The 25,667-nt window shown below is 41.3% G+C and overlaps 1 protein-coding gene across 3 annotated transcripts in view; it reads left to right on the plus strand.

Annotated features, from left to right (window-relative positions):
• skd (mediator complex subunit skuld) overlaps positions 1-25,667 on the plus strand; it is a 722,241-nt gene that overhangs the window by 336,980 nt on the left and 359,594 nt on the right. For all 3 annotated transcript variants that reach the window (XM_071664981.1, XM_071664980.1, XM_071664979.1), the window contains one exon: positions 23,090-23,301. In XM_071664981.1, coding sequence (XP_071521082.1) covers positions 23,090-23,301 — 212 coding nt within the window. The remainder of the gene's footprint in view (positions 1-23,089; positions 23,302-25,667) is intronic.

A 25,667-nucleotide genomic window follows, 5' to 3' on the forward strand; every position in this document is an offset into this window, starting at 1 on the left:
ATCTTTCCACCTCCAGTTTGGTCTCCCACTTCTCCTCGTTCCCTCCACCTCCGACACATATATCCTCTTGGTCAATCTTTCCTCACTCATTCTCTCCATGTGCCCAGACCATTTCAAAACACCCTCTTCTGCTCTCTCAACCACACTCTTTTTATTTCCACACATCTCTCTTACCCTTACGTTACTTACTCGATCAAACCACCTCACACCACACATTGTCCTCAAATGTCTCATTTCCAGCACATCCACCCTCCTGCGCACAACTCTATCCATAGCCCACTTCTCGCAACCACACAACATTGTTGGAACCACTATTCCTTCAAACATACCCATTTTTGCTTTCTGAGATAATGTTCTCGACTTCCACACATTCTTCAAGGCTCCCAGGATTTTCGCCCCCTCCCCCACCCTATGATCCACTTCTGCTTCCATGGTTCCATCCACTGCCAGATCCACTCCCAGATATCTAAAACACTTTACTTCCTCAAGTTTTTCTCCATTCAAACTTACCTCCCAATTGACTTGACCCTCAACCCTACTGTACCTAATATAATAACCTTGCTCTTATTCACATTTACACTTAACTCTCTTCTTTCACACACTTTACCAAACTCAGTCACCAGCTTCTGCAATTTCTCACATGAATCAGCCACCAGCGCTGTATCATCAGCGAACAACAACTGACTCACTTCCCAAGCTCTCTCATCCACAACAGACTTCATACTTGCCCCTCTTTCCAAAACTCTTGCATTCACCTCCCTAACAACCCCATCCATAAACAAATTAAACAACCATGGAGACATCACACACCCCTGCCGCAAACCTACATTCACTGAGAACCAATCACTTTCCTCTCTTCCTACACGTACACATGCCTTACATCCTCGATAAAAACTTTTCACTGCTTCTAACAACTTGCCTCCCTCACCATATGTTCTTAATACCTTCCACAGAGCATCTCTATCAACTCTATCATATGCCTTCTCCAGATCCATAAATGCTACATACAAATCCATTTGCTTTTCTAAGTATTTCTCACATACATTCTTCAAAGAAACACCTGATCCACACATCCTCTACCACTTCTGAAACCACACTGCTTTTCCCCAATCTGATGCTCTGTACATGCCTTCACCCTCTCAATCAATACCCTCCCATATAATTTACCAGGAATACTCAACAAACTTATACATCTGTAATTTGAGCACTCACTCATATCCCCTTTGCCTTTGTACAATGGCGCTACGCACACATTCTGCCAATCCTCAGGCACCTCACCATGAGTCATACATACATTAAATAACCTTACCAACCAGTCAATAATACAGTCACCCCCTTTTTTAATAAATTCCAATGCAGTACCATCCAAACCTGCTGCCTTGCCGGCTTTCATCTTCTGCAAAGCTTTTACTACCTCTTCTCTGTTTACCAAATCATTTTCCCTAACCCTCTCACTTTGCACACCACCTTGACCAAAACACCCTATATCTGCCACTCTATCATCAAACACATTCAACAAACCTTCAAAATACTCACTCCATCGCCTTCTCACATCACCACTACTTGTTATCACCTCCCCATTTGCGCCCTTCACTGAAGTTCCCATTTGCTCCCTTGTCTTACGCACTTTATTTACCTCCTTCCAGAACATCTTTTTATTCTCCCTAAAATTTAATGATACTCTCTCACGCCAACTCTCATTTGCCCTCTCTCTCTCTCTCTCTCTCTCTCTCTCTCTCTCTCTCTCTCTATATATATATATATATATATATATATATATATATATATATAAGTATATATATATATATATAAGTATATATATATAAGTATAATAGAAAAATAATAATATATGTATGTATGTATGTATGTATTTTTTTTGCTTTGTCGCTGTCTCCCGCGTTTGCGAGGTAGCGCAAGGAAACAGATGAAAGGAATGGCCCAACCCACCCCCATACACATGTATATACATACGTCCACACACGCAAATATACATACCTACACAGCTTTCCATGGTTTACCCCAGATGCTTCACATGCCCTGATTCAATCCACTGACACCACGTCAACCCCGGTATACCACATCGATCCAATTCACTCTATTCCTTGCCCTCCTTTCACCCTCCTGCATGTTCAGGCCCTGATCACACAAAATCTTTTTCACTCCATCTTTCCACCTAAAATTTGGTGTCCCACTTCTCCTCGTTCCCTCCACCTTCGACACATATATCCTCTTGGTCAGTCTTTCCTCACTCATTCTCTCCATGTGCCCAAACCACTTCAAAACACCCTCTTCTGCTCTCTCAACCACGCTCTTTTTATTTCCACACATCTCTCTTACCCTTACGTTACTTACTCGATCAAACCACCTCACACCACACATTGTCCTCAAATGTCTCATTTCCAGCACATCCATCCTCCTGCGCACAACTCTATCCATAGCCCACGCCTCGCAACCATACAACATTGTTGGAACCACTATTCCTTCAAACATACCCATTTTTGCTTTCCGAGATAATGTTCTCGACTTCCACACATTCTTCAAGGCTCTCAGGATTTTCGCCCTCTCCCCCACTCTATGACCACTTCCGCTTCCATGGTTCCATCCGCTGCCAGATCCACTCCCAGATATCTAAAACACTTTACTTCCTCCAGTTTTTCTCCATTCAAACTTACCTGGGATCCCAATTGACTTGACCCTCAACCCTACTGTACCTAATAACCTTGCTCTTATTCACATTTACTCTTAACTTTCTTCTTTCAAACACTTTATCAAACTCAGTCACCAGCTTCTGCAGTTTCTCACATGAATCAGCCACCAGCGCTGTATCATCAGCAAACAACAACTGACTCACTTCCCAAGCTCTCTCATCCCCAACAGACTTCATACTTGCCCCTCTTTCCAAAACTCTTGCATTCACCTCCCTAAAAACCCCATCCATAAACAAATTAAACAACCATGGAGACATCACACACCCCTGCCGCAAACCTACATTCACTGAGAACCAATCACTTTCCTCTCTTCCTACACGTACACATGCCTTACATCCTCGATAAAAACTTTTCACTGCTTCTAACAACTTTCCTCCCACACCATATATTCTTAATACCTTCCTCAGAGCATCTCTATCAACTCTATCATATGCCTTCTCCAGATCCATAAATGCTACATACAAATCCATTTGCTTTTCTAAGTATTTCTCACATACATTCTTCAAAGCAAACACCTGATCCACACATCCTCTACCACTTCTGAAACCACACTGCTCTTCCCCAATCTGATGCTCTGTACATGCCTTCACCCTCTCAATCAATACCCTCCCATATAATTTACCAGGAATACTCAACAAACTTATACCTCTGTAATTTGAGCACTCACTCTTATCCCCTTTGCCTTTGTACAATGGCACTATGCACGCATTCCGCCAATCCTCAGGCACCTCACCATGAGTCATACATACATTAAATAACCTTACCAACCAGTCAATAATACAGTCACCCCCTTTTTTAATAAATTCCACTCTAATACCATCCAAACCTGCTGCCTTGCTGGCTTTCATCTCCCGCAAAGCTTTTACTACCTCTTCTCTGTTTACCAAATCATTTTCCCTAACCCTCTCACTTTGCACACCACCTTGACCAAAACACCCTATATCATCAAACACATTCAACAAACCTTCAAAATACTCACTCCATCTCCTTCTCACATCACCACTACTTGTTATCACCTCCCCATTTGCGCCCTTCACTGAAGTTCCCATTTGCTCCCTTGTCTTACGCACTTTATATTTTTTTTTTTTTTTTTTTTTTATACTTTGTCGCTGTCTCCCGCGTTTGCGAGGTAGCGCAAGGAAACAGACGAAAGAAATGGCCCAACCCCCCCCCATACACTTGTACATACACACGTCCACACACGCAAATATACAATACCTACACAGCTTTCCATGGTTTACCCCAGACGCTTCACATGCCCTGATTCAATCCACTGACAGCACGTCAACCCCGGTATACCACATCGATCCAATTCCCTCTATTCCTTACCCTCCTTTCACTCTCCTGCATGTTCAGGCCCCAATCACACAAAATCTTTTTCACTCCATCTTTCCACCTCCAATTTGGTCTCCCACTTCTCCTCATTCCCTCCACCTCCGACACATATATCCTCTTGGTCAATCTTTCCTCACTCATTCTCTCCATGTGCCCAAACCATTTCAAAACACCCTCTTCTGCTCTCTCAACCACACTCTTTTTATTTCCACACATTTCTCTTTACCCTTACGTTACTTACTCGATCAAACCACCTCACACCACACATTGTCCTCAAACATCTCATTTCCAGCACATCCATCCTCCTGCACACAACTCTATCCATAGCCCATGCCTCGCAACCATACAACATTGTTGGAACCACTATTCCTTCAAACATACCCATTTTTGCTTTCCGAGATAATGTTCTCGACTTCCACACATTCTTCAACGCTCCCAGGATTTTCGCCCTCTCCCCCACCCTATGATCCATTTCCGCTTCCATGGTTCCATCCGCTGCCAGATCCACTCCCAGATATCTAAAACACTTTACTTCCTCCAGTTTTTCCCCATTCAAACTTACCTCCCAATTGACTTGACCCTCATCAACCCTACTGTACCTAATTATCTTGCTCTTATTCACATTTACTCTTAACTTTCTTCTTTCACACACTTTAACAAACTCAGTCACCAGCTTCTGCAGTTTCTCACATGAATCAGCCACCAGTGCTGTATCATTAGCGAACAACAACTGACTCACTTCCCAAGCTCTCTTATCCCCAACAGACTTCAAACTTGCCCCTCTTTCCAAAACTCTTGCATTCACCTCCCTAACAACCCCATCCATAAACAAATTAAACAACCATGGCGACATCACACACCCCTGCCGCAAACCTACATTCATATATATATATATATATATATATATATATATATATATATATATATATATATGTATATATATATATATTTTTTTTTTATTATACTTTGTCACTGTCTCCCGCATTTGCGAGGTAGCGCAAGGAAACAGACGAAAGAAATGGCCCAACCCCCCCCATACACATGTATATACATACGTCCACACACGCAAATATACATACCTACACAGCTTTCCATGGTTTACCCCAGACGCTTCACATGCCTTGATTCAATCCACTGACAGCACGTCAACCCCGGTATACCACATCGCTCCAATTCACTCTATTCCTTGCCCTCCTTTCACCCTCCTGCATGTTCAGGCCCCGATCACACAAAATCTTTTTCACTCCATCTTTCCATCTCCAATTTGGTCTCCCTCTTCTCCTCGTTCCCTCCACCTCCGACACATATATCCTCTTGGTCAATCTTTCCTCACTCATTCTCTCCATGTGCCCAAACCACTTCAAAACACCCTCTTCTGCTCTCTCAACCACGCTCTTTTTATTTCCACACATCTCTCTTACCCTTACGTTACTCACTCGATCAAACCACCTCACACCACACATTGTCCTCAAACATCTCATTTCCAGCACATCCATCCTCCTGCGCACAACTCTATCCATAGCCCACGCCTCGCAACCATACAACATTGTTGGAACCACTATTCCTTCAAACATACCCATTTTTGCTTTCCGAGATAATGTTCTCGACTTCCACACATTCTTCAAGGCCCCCAGAATTTTCGCCCCCTCCCCCACCCTATGATCCACTTCCGCTTCCATGGTTCCATCCGCTGCCAGATCCACTCCCAGATATCTAAAACACTTCACTTCCTCCAGTTTTTCTCCATTCAAACTCACCTCCCAATATATATATATATATATATATATATATATATATATATATATATATATATATATATATATATATATATATATATATATGGATTGAATCAAGGCATGTGAAGCGTCTGGGGTAAACCATGGAAAGCTGTGTAGGTATGTATATTTGCGTGTGTGGACGTATGTATATACATGTGTATGGGGGGGGGTTGGGCCATTTCTTTCGTCTGTTTCCTTGCGCTACCTCGCAAACGCGGGAGACAGTGACAAAGTATAAAAAAAAAATATATATATATATATATATATATATATATATATATATATATATATATATATATATATATATATATATATATATATATATATATAATAAGGGGAGTAGGGGAGGAATGGGATGTATTTAGGGAAGCAGTGATGGCTTGTGCAAAAGATGCTTGTGGCATGAGAAGTGTGGGAGGTGGGTTGATTAGAAAGGGTAGTGAGTGGTGGGATGAAAAAGTAAGATTATTTAGTGAAAGAGAAGAGAGAGGCATTTGGACGATTTTTGCAGGGAAAAATGTAAATGAGTGGGAGATATATAAAAGAAAGAGGCAGGAGGTCAAGAGAAAGGTGCAATAGGTGAAAAAGAGGGCAAATCAGAGTTGGGGTGAGAGTATCATTAGATTTTAGGGAGGATAAAAAGATGTTTTTGAAGGAGGTAAATAAAGTGCGTAAGACAAGGGAGCAAATGGGAACTTCAGTGAAGGGGCTGATGGGGAGGTGATAACAAGCAGTGGTGATGTGAGGAGATGGATTGAGTATTTTAAAGGTTTGTTGAATGTGCTTGATGATAGAGCGGCAGATCTAGGGTGTTTTGGTCAAGGTGGTGTGCAAAGTGAGAGGGTTAGGGAAAATGATTTGGTTAACAGAGAAGAGGTGGTAAAAGCTTTGCGGAAGATGAAAGCCGGCAAGGCAGCAGTTTTGGATGGTATTGCAGTGGAATTTATTGAAAAAGGGGTGACTGTATTGTTGACTGGTTGGTAAGCTTATTTAATGTATGTATGACTCATGGTGAGGTGCGTGAGGATTGGCGGAATGCTTGCATAGTGCCATTGTACAAAGGCAAAGGGGATAAAAGTGAGTGCTCAAATTGCAGAGGTATAAGTTTGTTGAGTATTCCTGGTAAATTATATGGGAGGGTATTGATTGAGAAGGTAAAGGCATGTACAGAGCATCAGATTGGGGAAGAGCAGTGTGGTTTCAGAAGTGGTAGAGGATGTGTGGATCAGGTGTTTGCTTTGAAGAATGTATGTGAGAAATACTTAGAAAAGCAAATGGATTTGTATGTAGCATTTATGGATCTGGAGAAGGCATATGATAAGAGTTGATAGAGATGCTCTGTGGAAGGTATTAAGAATATATGGTGTGGGAGGCAAGTTGTTAGAAGCAGTGAAAGTTTTTATCGAGGATGTAAGGCATGTGTACGTGTAGGAAGAGAGGAAAGTGATTGGTTCTCAGTGAATGTAGGTTTGCGGCAGGGGTGTGTGATGTCTCCATGGTTGTTTTAATTTGTTTATGGATGGGGTTGTTAGGGAGGTAAATGCAAGAGTTTTGGAAAGAGGGGCAAGTATGCAGTCTGTTGTGGATGAGAGAGCTTGGGAAGTGAGTCAGTTGTTGTTCGCTGATGATACAGTGCTGTTAGCTGATTCATGTGAGAATCTGCAGAAGCTGGTGACTGAGTTTTGTAAAATGTGTGAAAGAAGAAAGTTAAGAATAAATGTGAATAAGAGCAAGGTTATTAGGTACAGTAGGGTTGAGGGTCAAGTCAATTGGGAGGTAAGTTTGAATGGAGAAAAACTGAGGAAGTAAAGCGCTTTAGATATCTGGGAGTGGATCTGGCGAAAGTTCTGGAAGCCTTGAAGAATGTTTGGAAGTCGAGAACATTATCTCGGAAAGCAAAAATGGGTATGTTTGAAGGAATAGTGGTTCCAACAATGTTGTATGGTTGCAAGGCGTGGGCTATGGATAGAGTTGTGTGCTGTAGGGTGGATGTGCTGGAAAGGAGATGTTTGAGGACAATATGTGGTGTGAGTTGGTTTGATCAAGTAAGTAATGTAAGGGTAAGAGAGATGTGTGGAAATAAAAAGAGTGTGGTTGAGAGAGCAGAAGAGGGTGTTTTGAAGTGGTTTGGTCACATGGAGATAATGAGTGAGGAAAGATTGACCAAGAGGATATATGTGTCAGGGTTGGAGGGAACAAGGAGAAGTGGGAGACCAAATTGTAGGTGGAAAGATGGAGTGAAAAAGATTTTGAGTGATCGGGGCCTGAACATGCAGGAGGGTGAAAGGCGTGCAAGGAATAGAGTGAATTGGAACGATGTGGTATACCGGGGTCGACGTGCTATCAATGGATTGAAGCAGGGCATGTGAAACGTCTGGGGTAAACCATGGAAAGTTGTGTGGGGCCTGGATGTGGAAAGGGAGCTGTGGTTTCGGTGCATTAATACATGACAGCTAGAGACTGAGTGTGAACGAATGGGGCCTTTGTTGTCTTTTCCTAGCGCTACCTCGCACACATGAGGGGGTAGGGGGTTGTTATTCCATGTGTGGCGAGGTGGCGATGGGAATAAATAAAGGCAGACTGTATGAATTATGTACATATGTATATTTGTATATATATGTGTACATTGAGATGTATAGGTATGTATATTTGCGTGTGTGGATGTGTATGTATATACATGTGTATGTGGGTGGGTAGGGCCATTATTTCGTCTGTTTTCCTTGCGCTACCTCACTAACGCGGGAGACAGCGACAAAGTAAAATAAGTAAATGAATATATGTAAACACCCATACACGTACATATTCATTCATATACATATCAGTATATACATACACATACACAGACATATAAATAGATATACATATTCATACTTGCTTTCCTTCATCCACTCCTGGTGCTACTACTTCCCACAGGAGACAGCATCGCTACACCCTGCTTCAGCAAGGTAGTGCCAGGAAAACAGACAAAAAAGGCCGTATTCATTTGCACTCAGTCTCTCGTTGTCATTTGTAATGCACGGAAACCACAGCTCCCTATCTGCATCCAGGCCAAACAGACCTATCCATGGTTTACCCCAGATGTCTCATATTCCCTGGTTCAGTCCATTGACAGCACATTGACCCCGATATACCACAAAGTTCCAGTTCACTCTATTCCTTGCACACCTCTCACCCTCCTGTATATTCTGGCCTCAATGGCTCGAAATCTTTTTCTTCATCCTTCCACCTCCAGTTTGGTCTTCCATTTCTCCTTGTTCCCCCCACCTCTGACGTATATATCTTCTTTGTCAGTCTTTCCTCACTCATTCTCTCCTTATGTCCAAACCACTTCAACACACCCTCTTTTGCTCTCTCTCAACCACACACTTTTTATTACCACACATCTTTCTTACCCTTTCATTACTTACTTGATCAAACCACCTCACACTACATATTGTCCTCAAACAATTCATATCCAACACATCCACCCTCTTCTATACTACTATATCTATAGTCTATGCCTCGAAACTATAAAATTGTGGGAACTACTATTCCTTCAAACATACCCATTTTTTCTCTACAAGATGACGTTCTCTCCTTCCACACATTCTTCATCGCTCCCAGAACTTTTGTCCCTTCCCCAACCTTGTGACTCACCTCTGCTTCCATGGTCTAAAACACTTTACCTCCAGTTTTTCTCCATTTAAACTGCATCTCAGTTAACTTGTTCCTCAACTGAACCTAATATCCTTGCTCTTGTTCACATTTACTCTCAACCTTCTCCTTTCACGCACTTTTTGCAAACTCAGTCACCAGCCTCTGTAGTTTCTCACTCGAATCAGCCACCAGAGCTGTATCATTGTACAAAGACAAAGGGGATAAAGTTGAGTGTTCAAACTACAGAGGCATAAGCTTATTGAGTATTCCTGGGATTGGATGGGGGGTTATTGACAGAGGGTAAAGGCATGTACAGAGCATCAGATTGGTGAGGTGCAGTTTAGTTTCAGAAGTGGTAGAGGATGTGTGGATCAGATGTTTGCTTTCAAGAATGTGTGATGAATACTTAGAAAAATAAATTGATTTGTGTGTAGCATTTATGGACCTGGAGAAGGCATATAATAAGGTTGATAAAGGTGCTTTGTGGAAGGTCTTAAGGGCATATGGTGTTGAAGGTAAGCTGCTAGAAGCAGTGAAAAGCTTTTATGAAGGATAAAAGGCATTTGTATGAGCAGGAAGAGAGGAAAGTGATTGGTTCCCAGTGAAGGTCGGTCTGCAGCAGGGGTGTTTGATGTCCCCATGGTTGTTTAATTTGTTTATGCATGGGGTGGTCAGGGAGGTAGATGCATGGGTTTTGGAGAGAGGGCAGTCTGTTGGGGATGAGAGGGCCTAGGAAGTGAGTTGGTTGTTCAATGTATAAGTTGGTGACTGAGTTTGGAAAAGTGTGTGAAAGGAGAAAGTTGAGAGCAAATATGAATAAGAGCAAGGTTATTAGGTTCTGCAGGGTTGTGGGACAAGTTAGTTGGGTTGTAAGTTTGAATGGAGAAAAATTGGATATCTGGGAGTGGACTTTGCAGCGAATGGAACCATGGAAGCAGAAATGAGTCACTGGGTAGGGGAGGGGTGAAGGTTCTAGGAGCGATGAAGAATGTGTGGAAGGAGAGAACGTGATCTCGGAGAGTAAAAATGGTATGTTTGAAGAAATAGTAGTTCCAACAGTATTACATGGTTGCAAGGCATGGGCTATAGATAGGGCTGTATGGAGGAGGCTGGATGTGTTGGAAAAGAAATGTTTGAGGACAATATGTGGTGTGAGGTGGTTTGATCAAGTAAGTAATGTAAGGGTAAGAGAGATGTGTGGAAATAAAAAGAGTGTGGTTGAGAGAGCAGAAGAGGGTGTTTTGAAGTGGTTTGGTCACATGGAGATAATGAGTGAGGAAAGATTGACCAAGAGGATATATGTGTCAGGGTTGGAGGGAACAAGGAGAAGTGGGAGACCAAATTGTAGGTGGAAAGATGGAGTGAAAAAGATTTTGAGTGATCGGGGCCTGAACATGCAGGAGGGTGAAAGGCGTGCAAGGAATAGAGTGAATTGGAACGATGTGGTATACCGGGGTCGACGTGATATCAATGGATTGAAGCAGGGCATGTGAAGCGTCTGGGGTAAACCATGGAAAGTTGTGTGGGGCCTGGATGTGGAAAGGGAGCTGTGGTTTCGGTGCATTAATACATGACAACTAGAGACTGAGTGTGAACGAATGGGGCCTTTGTTGTCTTTTCCTAGCGCTACCTCGCACACATGAGGGGGTAGGGGGTTGTTATTCCATGTGTGGCGAGGTGGCGATGGGAATAAATAAAGGCAGACAGTATGAATTATGTACATATGTATATTTGTATATATATGTGTACATTGAGATGTATAGGTATGTATATTTGCGTGTGTGGATGTGTATGTATATACATGTGTATGTGGGTGGGTAGGGCCATTATTTCGTCTGTTTTCCTTGCGCTACCTCACTAACGCGGGAGACAGCGACAAAGTAAAATAAGTAAATGAATATATGTAAACACCCATACACGTACATATTCATGCATATACATATCAGTATATACATACACATACACAGACATATAAATAGATATACATATTCATACTTGCTTTCCTTCATCCACTCCTGGTGCTACTACTTCCCACAGGAGACAGCATCGCTACACCCTGCTTCAGCAAGGTAGTGCCAGGAAAACAGACAAAAAAGGCCGTATTCATTTGCACTCAGTCTCTCGCTGTCATTTGTAATGCACAGAAACCACAGCTCCCTATCTGCATCCAGGCCAAACAGACCTATCCATGGTTTACCCCAGATGTCTCATATTCCCTGGTTCAGTCCATTGACAGCACATTGACCCCGATATACCACAAAGTTCCAGTTCACACTATTCCTTGCACACCTCTCACCCTCCTGTATATTCTGGCCTCAATGGCTCGAAATCTTTTTCTTCATCCTTCCACCTCCAGTTTGGTCTTCCATTTCTCCTTGTTCCCCCCACCTCTGACGTATATATCTTCTTTGTCAGTCTTTCCTCACTCATTCTCTCTTTATGTCCAAACCACTTCAACACACCCTCTTTTGCTCTCTCTCAACCACACACTTTTTATTACCACACATCTTTCTTACCCTTTCATTACTTACTTGATCAAACCACCTCACACTACATAGTCCTCAAACAATTCATATCCAACACATCCACCCTCTTCTATACTACTATATCTATAGTCTATGCCTCGAAACTATAAAATTGTGGGAACTACTATTCCTTCAGACATACCCATTTTTTCTCTACAAGATGACGTTCTCTCCTTCCACACATTCTTCATCGCTCCCAGAACTTTTGTCCCTTCCCCAACCTTGTGACTCACCTCTCCTTCCATGGTCTAAAACACTTTACCTCCAGTTTTTCTCCATTTAAACTGCATCTCAGTTAACTTGTTCCTCAACTGAACCTAATATCCTTGCTCTTGTTCACATTTACTCTCAACCTTCTCCTTTCACGCACTTTTTGCAAACTCAGTCACCAGCCTCTGTAGTTTCTCACTCGAATCAGCCACCAGAGCTGTATCATTGTACAAAGACAAAGGGGATAAAGTTGAGTGTTCAAACTACAGAGGCATAAGCTTATTGAGTATTCCTGGGATTTGGATGGGGGGTTATTGACAGAGGGTAAAGGCATGTACAGAGCATCAGATTGGTGAGGTGCAGTTTAGTTTCAGAAGTGGTAGAGGATGTGTGGATCAGATGTTTGCTTTCAAGAATGTGTGATGAATACTTAGAAAAATAAATTGATTTGTGTGTAGCATTTATGGACCTGGAGAAGGCATATAATAAGGTTGATAAAGATGCTTTGTGGAAGGTCTTAAGGGCATATGGTGTTGAAGGTAAGCTGCTAGAAGCAGTGAAAAGCTTTTATGAAGGATAAAAGGCATTTGTATGAGCAGGAAGAGAGGAAAGTGATTGGTTCCCAGTGAAGGTCGGTCTGCAGCAGGGGTGTTTGATGTCCCCATGGTTGTTTAATTTGTTTATGCATGGGGTGGTCAGGGAGGTAGATGCATGGGTTTTGGAGAGAGGGCAGTCTGTTGGGGATGAGAGGGCCTAGGAAGTGAGTTGGTTGTTCAATGTATAAGTTGGTGACTGAGTTTGGAAAAGTGTGTGAAAGGAGAAAGTTGAGAGCAAATGTGAATAAGAGCAAGGTTATTAGGTTCTGCAGGGTTGTGGGACAAGTTAGTTGGGTTGTAAGTTTGAATGGAGAAAAATTGGATATCTGGGAGTGGACTTTGCAGCGAATGGAACCATGGAAGCAGAAATGAGTCACTGGGTAGGGGAGGGGGTGAAGGTTCTAGGAGCGATGAAGAATGTGTGGAAGGAGAGAACGTGATCTCGGAGAGTAAAAATGGGTATGTTTGAAGAAATAGTAGTTCCAACAGTATTACATGGTTGCAAGGCATGGGCTATAGATAGGGCTGTATGGAGGAGGCTGGATGTGTTGGAAAAGAAATGTTTGAGGACAATATGTGGTGTGAGGTGGTTTGATTGAGCAAGTAATGAAAAGGTAAGAGAGATGTGTGGAAATAATAAGAGTGTGGTTGAGAGAGCAGAAGAGGATGTGTTGAAATGGTTTGAACATATGGAGAGAATGAGTAAGGAAAGATTGACAAAGAGGATATATGTGTCAGAGGTGGAGGGAAGAAGGAGAAGTGGAATGCCAAATTGGAGGTTGGAAGAATGGAATGAAAAAGATTCTGAGTGATTGGAGCTTGACCATATAGGAAGTTAAAAGGCATGCAAGGAATAGAGTGAATTGGAATGATGTGGTATACCAGGTTTGACATGCTGTCAGTGGATTAAACCAGGGCATGTGAAGCACCTGGGGTAAACCATGGAAAGTTTTGTGAGGCCTGAATGTGGAAAGGGTGCTGTGGTTTTGGTGCTTTACACATGATAGCTAGAGACTGAGTGTTAACAAATGTGGCCTTTTTTGTATGTTTCTGGCACTGCCTCGCAGGGAGGGGATGCTATTTCGTGTGTGGCAGGTGGTGACAGAAGTGGATGATAGCAGCAAGTATGAATATGTATATGTATATGTGTATATATGTCTGTGGGAAACAGAAGAAGGAAGGAGTCACGTGGGGAGTGCTCATCCTCCTCGAAGGCTCAGACTGGGGTGTCTAAATGTGTGTGGATGTAACCAAGATGAAAGAAAAGGAGTGATAGGTAGTATGTTTGAGGAAAGGAACCTGGATGTTTTGGCTCTGAGTGAAACGAAGCTCAAGGGTAAAGGGGAAGAGTGGTTTGGGAATGTCTTGGGAGTTAAGTCAGGGGTTAGTGAGAGGACAACAGCAAGGGAAGGAGTAGCAGTACTGCTGAAACAGGAATTGTGGGAGTATGTGATAGAATGTAAGAAAGTAAATTCTCGATTAATATGGGTAAAACTGAAAGTTGATGGAGAGAGGTGGGTGATTATTGGTGCATATGCACCTGGGCATGAGAAGAAAGATCATGAGAGGCAAGTGTTTTGGGAGCAGCTGAATGAGTGTGTTAGTGGTTTTGATGCACGAGACCGGGTTATAGTGATGGGTGATTTGAATGCAAAGGTGAGTAATGTGGCAGTTGAGGGAATAATTGGTATACATGGGATGTTCAGTGTTGTAAATGGAAATGGTGAAGAGCTTGTAGATTTATGTGCTGAAAAAGGACTGGTGATTGGAAATACCTGGTTTAAAAAGCAAGATATACATAAGTATACGTATGTAAGTAGGAGAGATGGCCAGAGTGCGTTATTGGATTACGTGTTAATTGACAGGCGCGCGAAAGAGAGACTTTTGGATGTTAATGTGCTGAGAGGTGCAACTGGAGGGATGTCTGATCATTATCTTGTGGAGGCTAAGGTGAAGATTTGTATGGGTTTTCAGAAAAGAAGAGTGAATGTTGGGGTGAAGAGGGTAGTGAGAGTAAGTGAGCTTGGGAAGGAGACTTGTGTGAGGAAGTACCAGGAGAGACTGAGTACAGAATGGAAAAAGGTGAGAACAATGGAAGTAAGGTGAGTGGGGGAGGAATGGGATGTATTTAGGGAATCAGTGATGGATTGCGCAAAAGATGCTTGTGGCATGAGAAGAGTTGGAGGTGGGTTGATTAGAAAGGGTAGTGAGTGGTGGGATGAAGAAGTAAGATTATTAGTGAAAGAGAAGAGAGAGGCATTTGGATGATTTTTGCAGGGAAAAAATGCAATTGAGTGGGAGATGTATAAAAGAAAGAGACAGGAGGTCAAGAGAAAGGTGCAAGAGGTGAAAAAGAGGGCAAATGAGAGTTGGGGTGAGAGAGTATCATTAAATTTTAGGGAGAATAAAAAGATGTTCTGGAAGGAGGTAAATAAAGTGCGTAAGACAAGGGAGCAAATGGAAACTTCAGTGAAGGGCACAAATGGGGAGGTGATAACAAGTAATGGTGATGTGAGAAGGAGATGGAGTGAGTATTTTGAAGGTTTGTTGAATGTGTTTGATGATAGAGTGGCAGATATAGGGTGTTTTGGTCGAGGTGGTGTGCAAAGTGAGAGGGTTAGGGAAAATGATTTGGTAAACAGAGAAGAGGTAGTAAAAGCTTTGCGGAAGATGAAAGCCGGCAAGGCAGCAGGTTTGGATGGTATTGCAGTGGAATTTATTAAAAAAGGGGGTGACTGTATTGTTGACTGGTTGGTAAGGTTATTTAATGTATGTATGACTCATGGTGAGGTGCCTGAGGATTGGCGGAATGCGTGCTTAGTGCCATTGTACAAAGGCAAAGGGGATAAGAGTGAGTGCTCAAATTACAGAGATATAAGTTTGTTGAGTATTCCTGGTAAATTATATGGGAGGGTATTGATTGAGAGGGTGAAGGCATGTACAGAGCATCAGATTGGGGAAGAGCAGTGTGGTTTCAGAAGTGGTAGAGGATGTGTGGATCAGGTGTTTGCTTTGAAGAATGTATGTGAGAAATACTTAGAAAAGCAAATGGATTTGTATGTAGCATTTATGGATCTGTAGAAGGCATATGATAGAGTTGATAGAGATGCTCTGTGGAAGGTATTAAAAATATATGGTGTGGGAGGCAAGTTGTTAGAAGCAGTGAAAAGTTTTTATTTAGATGTAAGGCATGTGTACGTGTAGGAAGAGAGGAAAGTGATTGGTTCTCAGTGAATGTAGGTTTGCGGCAGGGGTGTGTGATGTCTCCATGGTTGTTTAATTTGTTTATGGATGGGGTTGTTAGGGAGGTGAATGCAAGAGTTTTGGAAAGAGGGGCAAGTATGAAGTCTGTTGTGGATGAGAGAGCTTGGGAAGTGAGTCAGTTGTTGTTCGCTGATGATACAGCGCTGGTGGCTGATTCATGTGAGAAACTGCAGAAGCTGGTGACTGAGTTTGGTAAAGTGTGTGAAAGAAGAAAGTTAAGAGTGAATGTGAATAAGAGCAAGGTTATTAGGTACAGTAGGGTTGAGGGTCAAGTTAATTGGGAGGTAAGTTTGAATGGAGAAAAACTGGAGGAAGTAAAGTGTTTTAGATATCTGGGAGTGGATCTGGCAGCGGATGGAACCATGGAAGCGGAAGTGAATCATAGGGTAGGGGAGGGGGCGAAAATCCTAGGAGCCTTGAAGAATGTTTGGAAGTCGAGAACATTATCTCGGAAAGCAAAAATGGGTATGTTTGAAGGAATAGTGGTTCCAACAATGTTGTATGGTTGCGAGGCGTGGGCTATGGATAGAGTTGTGCGCAGGAGGGTGGATGTGCTGGAAATGAGATGTTTGAGGACAACATGTGGTGTGAGGTGGTTTGATCAAGTAAGTAACGTAAGGGTAAGAGAGATGTGTGGAAATAAAAAGAGCGTGGTTGAGAGAGCAGAAGAGGGTGTTTTGAAATGGTTTGGGCACATGGAGAGAATGAGTGAGGAAAGATTGACCAAGAGGATGTATGTGTCGGAGGTGGAGGGAACGAGGAGAGGTGGGAGACCAAATTGGAGGTGGAAAGATGGAGTGAAAAAGATTTTGTGTGATCGGGGCCTGAACATGCAGGAGGGTGAAAGGAGGGCAAGGAATAGAGTGAATTGGATCGATGTGGTATGCCGAGGTTGACGTGCTGTCAGTGGATTGAATCAGGGCATGTGAAGCGTCTGGGGTAAACCATGGAAAGCTGTGTTGGTATATTTGCGTGTGTGGACGTGAATGTGTATACATGTGTATGGGGGTGGGTTGGGCCATTTCTTTTGTCTGTTTCCTTGCACTACCTCGCAAACGCGGGAGACAGCGACAAAGCAAAAAAAAAAAAATGTGTATGTGTATGTGTATGTATATATGCATTGAAATGTATATGTATGTATGATGTGTGTGTGGGCACTTATGTATATACATGTGTATGTGGGTGGGTTGGGTCATTCCTTGTTCTACCTTTCTAACATGGGAGACGGCGGTTAATTATGATAAATATATATTTATTTATATATTTTATTTTGCTTTGTCACTGTCTCCTGCGTTAGCGAGGTAGCGCAAGAAAACAGACGAAAGAATGGCCCAACCCACCCACATACACATGTATATACACACACGTCCACACACGCAAATATACATGCCTATGCATCTCAACGTATACATATATATACACACACAGACATATATATACACATGTACATAATGTACATTCACATGTACACATGTACATGCCCTGGTTCAATCCATTGACAGCACGTCGACCCCGGTATATCACATCGTTCCAATTCACTCTATTCCTTGCACGCCTTTCACCCTCCTGCACGTTCAGGCCTCGATCACTCAAAATCTTTTTCACTCCATCTTTCCACCTCCAATTTGGTCTCCCACTTCTCCTCGTTCCCTCCACCTCTGACACATATATCCTCTTGGTCAATCTTTCCTCACTCATTCTCTCCATGTGCCCAAACCATTTCAAAACACCCTCTTCTGCTCTCTCAACCACGCTCTTTTTATTTCCACACGTCTCCCTTACCCTTACATTACTTACTCGATCAAACCACCTCACACCACACATTGTCCTCAAACATCTCATTTCCAGCACATCCACCCTCCTGCACATAACTCTATCCATAGCCCACGCCTCACAACCATACAACATTGTTGGAACCACTATTCCTACAAACATAGCCATTTTTGCTTTCCGAGATAATGTTCTCGACTTCCAAACATTCTTCAAGGCTCCCAGATTTTTCGCCCCCTCCCCCTCCCTATGATTCACTTCCGCTTCCATGGTTCCATCCGCTGCCAGATCCACTCCCAGATATCTAAAACACTTTACTTCCTCCAGTTTTTCTCCATTCAAACTTACCTCCCAATATTTATTTATTTTTTTTTTTTGTTTTTGTTTTTTTGCTTTGTCGCTGTCTCCCGCGTTTGCGAGGTAGCGCAAGGAAACAGACGAAAGAAATGGCCCAACCCACCCCCATACACATGTATATACATACGTCCACACACGCAAATATACATACCTACACAGCTTTCCATGGTTTACCCCAGATGCTTCACATGCCTTGATTCAATCCACTGACAGCACGTCAACCCCGGTATACCACATCGCTCCAATTCACTCTATTCCTTGCCCTCCTTTCACCCTCCTGCATGTTCAGGCCCCGATCACACAAAATCTTTTTCACTCCATCTTTCCACCTCCAATTTGGTCTCCCTCTTCTCCTCGTTCCCTCCACGTCCGACACATATATCCTCTTGGTCAATCTTTCCTCACTCATTCTCTCCATGTGACCAAACCATTTCAAAACACCCTCTTCTGCTCTCTCAACCACGTTCTTTTTATTTCCACACATCTCTCTTACCCTTACGTTACTTACTCGATCAAACCACCTCACACCACACATTGTCCTCAAACATCTCATTTCCAGCACATCCATCCTCCTGCGCACAACTCTGTCCATAGTCCACGCCTCGCAACCATACAACATTGTTGGAACCACTATTCCTTCAAACATACCCATTTTTGCTTTCCCGCTGTCTCCCGCGTTAGCAAGGTAGTGCAAGGAAACAGACTAAAGAAATGGCCAAACCCACCCACATACACATGTATATACATACACGTCCACACACGCAAATATACCTACCTATACATCTCAACGTATACATATATACACACACAGACATATGCATACACAGACATATACATATATACACATGTACATAATTCATACTTGCTGCCTTTATTCATTCCCGTCGCCTCCCCTGCCACACATGAAATGACAACCCCCCTCCCCCCTGCACCCGTGCTAGTTAGCACTGGGAAAAGACAACAAAGACCACATTTGTTCACAATCAGTCTCTAGGTGTCATGTGTAATGCACCAAAACCACATAAAAGCTTATGAAATGATAATTTTTCTTAAAAAAATTAGTTCAACAAAAAATGAACTTTGCGTTCAGAATTCCCAACATAGTTTCAAGGGTATGCTCTTAAAAGGGAGACACGTGGGTGCCAAATGCTTCGGAGCACAGTCAGATGGAACAAGGAAGGGAAGTGCACAGTTTGTGTCACTGTCGCCACAATTTCCAATTTTTGCTGATATATGCAGAAGCTGATTCTGTGTGACTTACATATAAAGTATATTAATATATTTGATTTGTAATGGTGATAAGAGTAAAATGACAGTCATTACATCAACATGAAAGGTAGCAAAACTAGATATTAAGACATTCAAGAATGCAGCACTTCATTCATTTAAGAATAGGGGAGCACTCTCTTCCCTATGGGTGTTACAGGCCCGATGGGTGTTACAGGGCTGAGTTTCCTGTTATGCTGTTTATCTGAAAGGATGAATATATCAACAATTAGGGAGCAAAATCCTCAAATGTTCAAGGAATTGAAAAAACTGTGTGGATTTTAGAGAGTTGAATTTTGGGAGTTGTCACATGTGATTTGTGTAACATGGGAGACACCATTGAAGGATAGGATAGTTGGGCTTATTTTGAAAAAGCAGCCAATATTTTGGCATTGCTTAGTGTCTCATTGGGATTGTAGGTGTGCTCTTTGGAAGTAATACTAAAGTGTAATTATGTATGTAATTATACATGTATGTTTAAAGGTATTTATGTGTAAAGATGTATGTAATTATGTGTAAATAGTAACCATGAAAAATAATGTCATTAAGTGAATGTGGGTCTTACTCACCCCTTGCTGCCTCACTTAGGGCAGTTACATATTAATGGTTACCTCAGCCATATCAGTTATGGTAGTTTGATTGTTTCTACACATCCTTTATGTTTACATGTACTCTTTTCATATATAGTTTTAAGTAACCATTGGGGTTGCATCAGAGACTTTCCAACTCTGCCTTCCTGTACCCCATACCCTCTCCACTACTTTTCACCAAGGCTTTATAAGTAAACTTTAGCACAATGCTGTGGCATCATGATTTTTATTTTATCTTTTTTTTTTCTTTTTTTTTTTTTTTTTTTTTTTTACAATGGGAAACAGAATGTAACTCTCCCCCTCCCCATTTCTTGAGGGTTTTTGAAAAAGTTCCACTTAGGTTACTTAAGTATTTGAGTTTTAGCATTCTGAAATATTTGAGAACTTTTCAATAATTTTTTTTTCTAGAAAACTCTTCATTTTATATATATATATTTATTATATAACCCCAAGGACTCCTTCTCCAGGGGTTCCTGCAGCTTTAAGGTTGGGCTACAGTTAGAAGCAAGGGAAGGATGAACTTTGGAGTGGGAAGTTGTTCAGCAAAATTTTACTCGTTTGATACAACCTTACTAAAGGTGACTTTTCACATGTCATATAACCACAAGCAATAAGTTTCTGATAATGCCAGTAAGTATGTAGAGAACTTCATATTAGGTAGAATTATGTGTAAGTTTCACCACAGGGTTGGTTTATACAGTCTTCAGATTTACATAGGTGCTCCCTCTGTAAGTTCATATTAAATGTTGGTGATGAAATCTCTCCTACTTAGTCATTAGCTTTGTGACGTTGAAATACTGAGGAATATTTTTAAGTGATGGTTATTGCAGGACTCGCTCCCAGAAAAAAATTATGATAGATAACTTGTTGGTACTTATGCCATGAAGAACTTTGTGAACCCTAGATCGTATCTGTAATTTAATTGTACTTCTGTACTTTATCATCTCCCTGATAGCAGACTTCTGGCAAGGGTAAACGTCTCTGAGTCCACTTGCAGACAAATGGGGAAACTGTGATGTATTATAATGTCAAGCAAGGTTTATTATCTGGCTTCTGCCAGACTTGGAACATCAAGTAGGACATGCTAGTTATAAGAGTGTTTCCCATAGATATTTTCCTAGAATATTTTTTGACAGCATTATGAAGCACTATTTCTGTAACCATCAGTAAAGATGAGTTTTAATCCTTTCATTGCATCATACTCTGTTAAGCTTGCATAATAGAGTGCTTTTGTCTTCAGTCCAGCCACTTAGGAACTTAAGTTCTCTATGAATTTTAAATTCTATTAGCTGGCTATAGACAGCAATTTAAACAAAGGATAAGTCATGAAACAGGTTGGAGGCCCCATTAAATCTCTCACAAGCATGGGGAATAGTCATGTCTTATTTTGGGACTCGCCACATCTGATGCAAGTCGGAGATACCTGGTACTTCCTTGCCTGTCTCGTCAGCCCACCTTTTATGTACACCATGTCTCCAGTGCCCAAATGAGCTTTCTTACACCTTCAGAAATAGTCCTAGATGAGTTTTTCAGATGAGGAAAGAAATATCTGTCCATAATATTTGAAAAAGAAACATGCGTTATAAGAGTGGGAAGGACAGGAATTACTGTAATGCATCTGCTCAAGGTTACACAATGAGTGAAAAGTTGCCTTAGGGAAGGTTGCATCACTTGGAATACAATCTCATTAAAGAACTCACTTCAGAGTTCACATTTCACTGCTATTGGAACTTGTGCAGTCTGAGGCAGCAGAAGCCTTTGGAAAGAGATCGTGGGTAACACCAGGATTCTTTTTTCAATAATTTGGCCTTTTTTTTTTGTAGTGATCAAGTGCATATTATGAATATAATTATGGGTAATTAATGGTAAAAAGAAAGTCAATTTTAGATTAATAAAGAGCTAGGAGGAATCTTTTTTGAGAATGGGAGGCTGCCTCTACACAGGGTCAGTAGGATCAAACATTGGTTCTAATTTGTCTATTGTAGGCAAAGTTTGTACCCCTACAGTAACGTACCTTGATCTTGGCATGTTACTTTGTGTAAGATTTTTTTTTAAGGGGGAGGGAGGCATTTATGCTGTTAGAAAAATGCACCAAAAGGGTAAAATAGCAGTAATAGGTGAAAAAGAATTTTAGATCGGTCAGCAAAGGATTCAGTATTGTTACACATTCAAATTGTATCAGTGTGAACCATTCAAACAGTATGGTATCTAGTTGCTCTGATTTAGGATTTACTAGTCTGGCTTAGTTTAAACTTATTTTGATTCTTGTTCAACATAACTCTTAGCAGGCATCGAGAATGAGCCAAAACATGGAAGGCAAAATTATTTGGATGCTTTTTTATTTGTATTTAGAGATATTTATAGTTCTAGAGACAGTAACTTTCTAGCAGATTAAATCCAAATGATAAAGCTTTACTGTGCTGATGACATGTATACCATGTGTTGATGTATTTATTTATGGAAATTACTTTTTTCTTAATTCTTTAGAATGTGTGGTATAGAGTAAGCCAGAATTAAAAACTTATATGACTGTTAACGTCAGTATGTTGTTTATTGTATTTGGACCCAGTCGCACAGCAAGCAGTAAAGTTTGTTAGGGATGGATGGATATTGACATTTTAACCGTAAAGAAGAATGCTTGAAATACATGTTTTTCTTACTTCCCAAATTGTTAAGAAAATTAGTCTAAACCTAGTTGCCAGTTTTGCATGTTCTGTGTCCTTTGTTTAATTAGATGTTTTTGTTTCTTTTGCTTGATTATTTTATGTGCCATGCAGTGGAGAAGTTTTTGTTCTTAAGATTAATAGAAGTGTAAAGGATTCATGCCCATACTTACTGTAGTGGAATGCATTTGATCATTGTTTACCTTCATACTTTACTCCTTTGCAAATCAGCTTTATGTCAGCCATAGATTTTGTTATGTAAAATCTTTAGGTGGATATTTGAGCTTATTGAAATTTATGTCAGATGTCTTAAAAAAGAATTTAGATTCAGTCATGTTATATATCACTTTTAGTTTTCCAAGCACTGACAGTGTAGCAATTTTTTTAACAGATTAAGTGGAGCTGGAACTCCTGGAGGTGGCAATGGAAGTGGGGCATTTGGAGGCTACAAGAGTGGAGGTGTGACCACTCCTGGGAGTGTACCTAGCTTACGACAGGCAGGAGTCACGGATGGACCTCCACCTTCAGTAGATTCCCCTGCCTCAATAACACCATCACCCCTCCCTACACCAAATTCACAACCTTCATCTGTGCCTCATCATGGTAAGTTATGATGTGGTGTAATTATGGATGTTAATGTGTTTAGTGGGAAGCATTGAAGCATAGTAGAGCCAACATGTTCTCCCATGCTTGTGAGAGTAAACTTGTTAGAAGTTACACTTGCACATAGATGAGGCAATATTTGTCATTAGAATACGTTTTGTGGTGTACTCTAGATGCAGGACGTGGCAAAAGCTGCATGATTTTACTGAAATTCTAATGGGGTTGATTTTTAAGTCTAGATTTTTATGTTTGAAGTGCATACCAAGCTATCCATTGCATCATCCAGCCATACCAAGCATCTGGATTTTAGTGATGCTTCCTCCCCACGCATAACACTAGTAACATGTAGTAACTTGTGGTAGTTAGAAATCTTTTGACTCCCTGTATTTGATGATGAACAGTGTAATTGTTATTTATTCAATATATTGTACTTGCAAGTACATCAGAGATTTTGCCATGATAGCAGGGCTAGCACAAAGCAGTCTTGCATGATGAATAAGACAATTAAAAGAACGTTAAAAAAAAAATTGTATAATCAGAAAGTGGCAATATCATAACCAATGGGGTAGGCTCAAACCTGGCAAAGTTCAAATTTTAGCACCAGGAGGGGATACTTTAGTTTTCAAGAGTATCCAAGTCTCACCACACCTTCTCATGGTAACCTTTTTATTTCACCCTTAGGAGTGAATCTAAATGGGGAGGCATTTCCCAACCCCATCAAGGCAATAGTAGTGGTAGTTTTCCTTTTAAATACAGACCAACCCTTGAGGTTTGCTGAGGTTTTTAGATTTCCAGAAGGTTTGGAAGCCTCACTTCCTCTGGGAGACTGCACTGGAGTTGCCATATGCCAGTGGTCTTTCAAAGGTGAGGCACAAAAGGCTAAGAAGCAGCACTTGAGTCTACCGGTTATGCTGAGGAGTAAAAGAGATGAGTGAGTTAGGGTGATAGTGCTGAATGTTAATGTGATGCTTGGTGAGAGAGTGATTGAGGGTGATGGTGCTGAATGTGAATGGGATGCTTGGTGAGAGTAAAAGGAGGGAGCTTGTGGAGAACTTTAAGAATTATTGCTTGGATGTGCTGGGTATTGGGGAAACCCATGTCCTTGGGCAGGATGTACAGAGTGAAAATGGAAATGATGAATGTAGGTTATGGGAGGTCGTTGAAGGAGTGATATGGATGGGTGTTGAAGAAGATTATCAGGGAAGAGGGAAAGAAGGATGTGCAATTCTACTATCACCAAGAGTTTGGGAGGGTATTACAGAGCATGGATAGAATAGAATGAGAATAATGTGGGTGAAAGGAAAGATTTGAATTGTGAAGATTGCTTGGGTATATGTATGTATATGCACCTCTGAATTTGAAGACTGTGCAAGGTGAGGGTTATATGGAGTATTTCTGGAGGTTTTTGAATGACTGTAAACAGTTTTGAGAATGAGAGAATATATTTTATTCATTTATTATTTATTATACTTGATCACCTTTTCCCATGGCAGCAAGGTAGTGCAGACAAAGAAATAATGGCCCATTAGCTCATATATATACATAAATGCCCATACATGCACTTACACATACATATACATATATACATACATATACATATCAACATATACACTCACAGATGATGTATGGTGTTTGATGATAGAGTGGCAGATATAGAATGTTTTGGTCGAGGTGGTGTGCAAAGTGAGATGGTTAGGGAGAATAGTGTGATAAACATAGAGGAGGTAGTGAAAGCTTTGCGGAAGATGAAAGCCGGAAAGGCAGCAGGTTTGGATGGTAGTGGAACCTATTAAAAAAAGGGGTGACTGTGTTGTTGACTGGTTGGTAAGGATGTTCAGTATATGTATGGTCCATGGTGAAGTGCTTGAAGATTGGCGAAATGCATGCATAGTGCCATTGTATAAAGGTGAGTGTTCAAATTACAGAGGTATAAGTTTGTTGAGTATTCCTTGGAAATTATATGGAAGGGTATTGATTAGAGGGTAAAGGCATGTACAGAGCATCAGATTGGGGAAGAGCAATGTGGTTTCAGAAGTGGTAGAGGATGTGTGGATCAGGTGTTCGCTTTGAAAAATGTATGTGAGAAATACTTAAAAAAACAAATGGATTTGTACATAGCATTTATGGATCTGGAGAAGGCATGTAATAGAGTTGATAAGAGATGCTTTATGGAGGGTATTTAGAGTTTATGGTGTGGGATGTAAGTTGTTAGAAGCAGTGAAAAGTTTTTATCAAGGATGTAAGGCATGTATGAGTGGGAAGAGAGGAAAGTGATTGGTTCTCAGTGAATGTTGGTTTGCAGCAGGGGTGCGTGATGTCTCTATGGCTGTTTAATTTGTTTATGGATGGGGTTGTTAGGGAGGTGA

The sequence above is a fragment of the Panulirus ornatus genome, chromosome 9 (genome assembly GCF_036320965.1).
Source record: "Panulirus ornatus isolate Po-2019 chromosome 9, ASM3632096v1, whole genome shotgun sequence".
NCBI classification, from domain to species: Eukaryota; Metazoa; Arthropoda; class Malacostraca; order Decapoda; family Palinuridae; genus Panulirus; species Panulirus ornatus.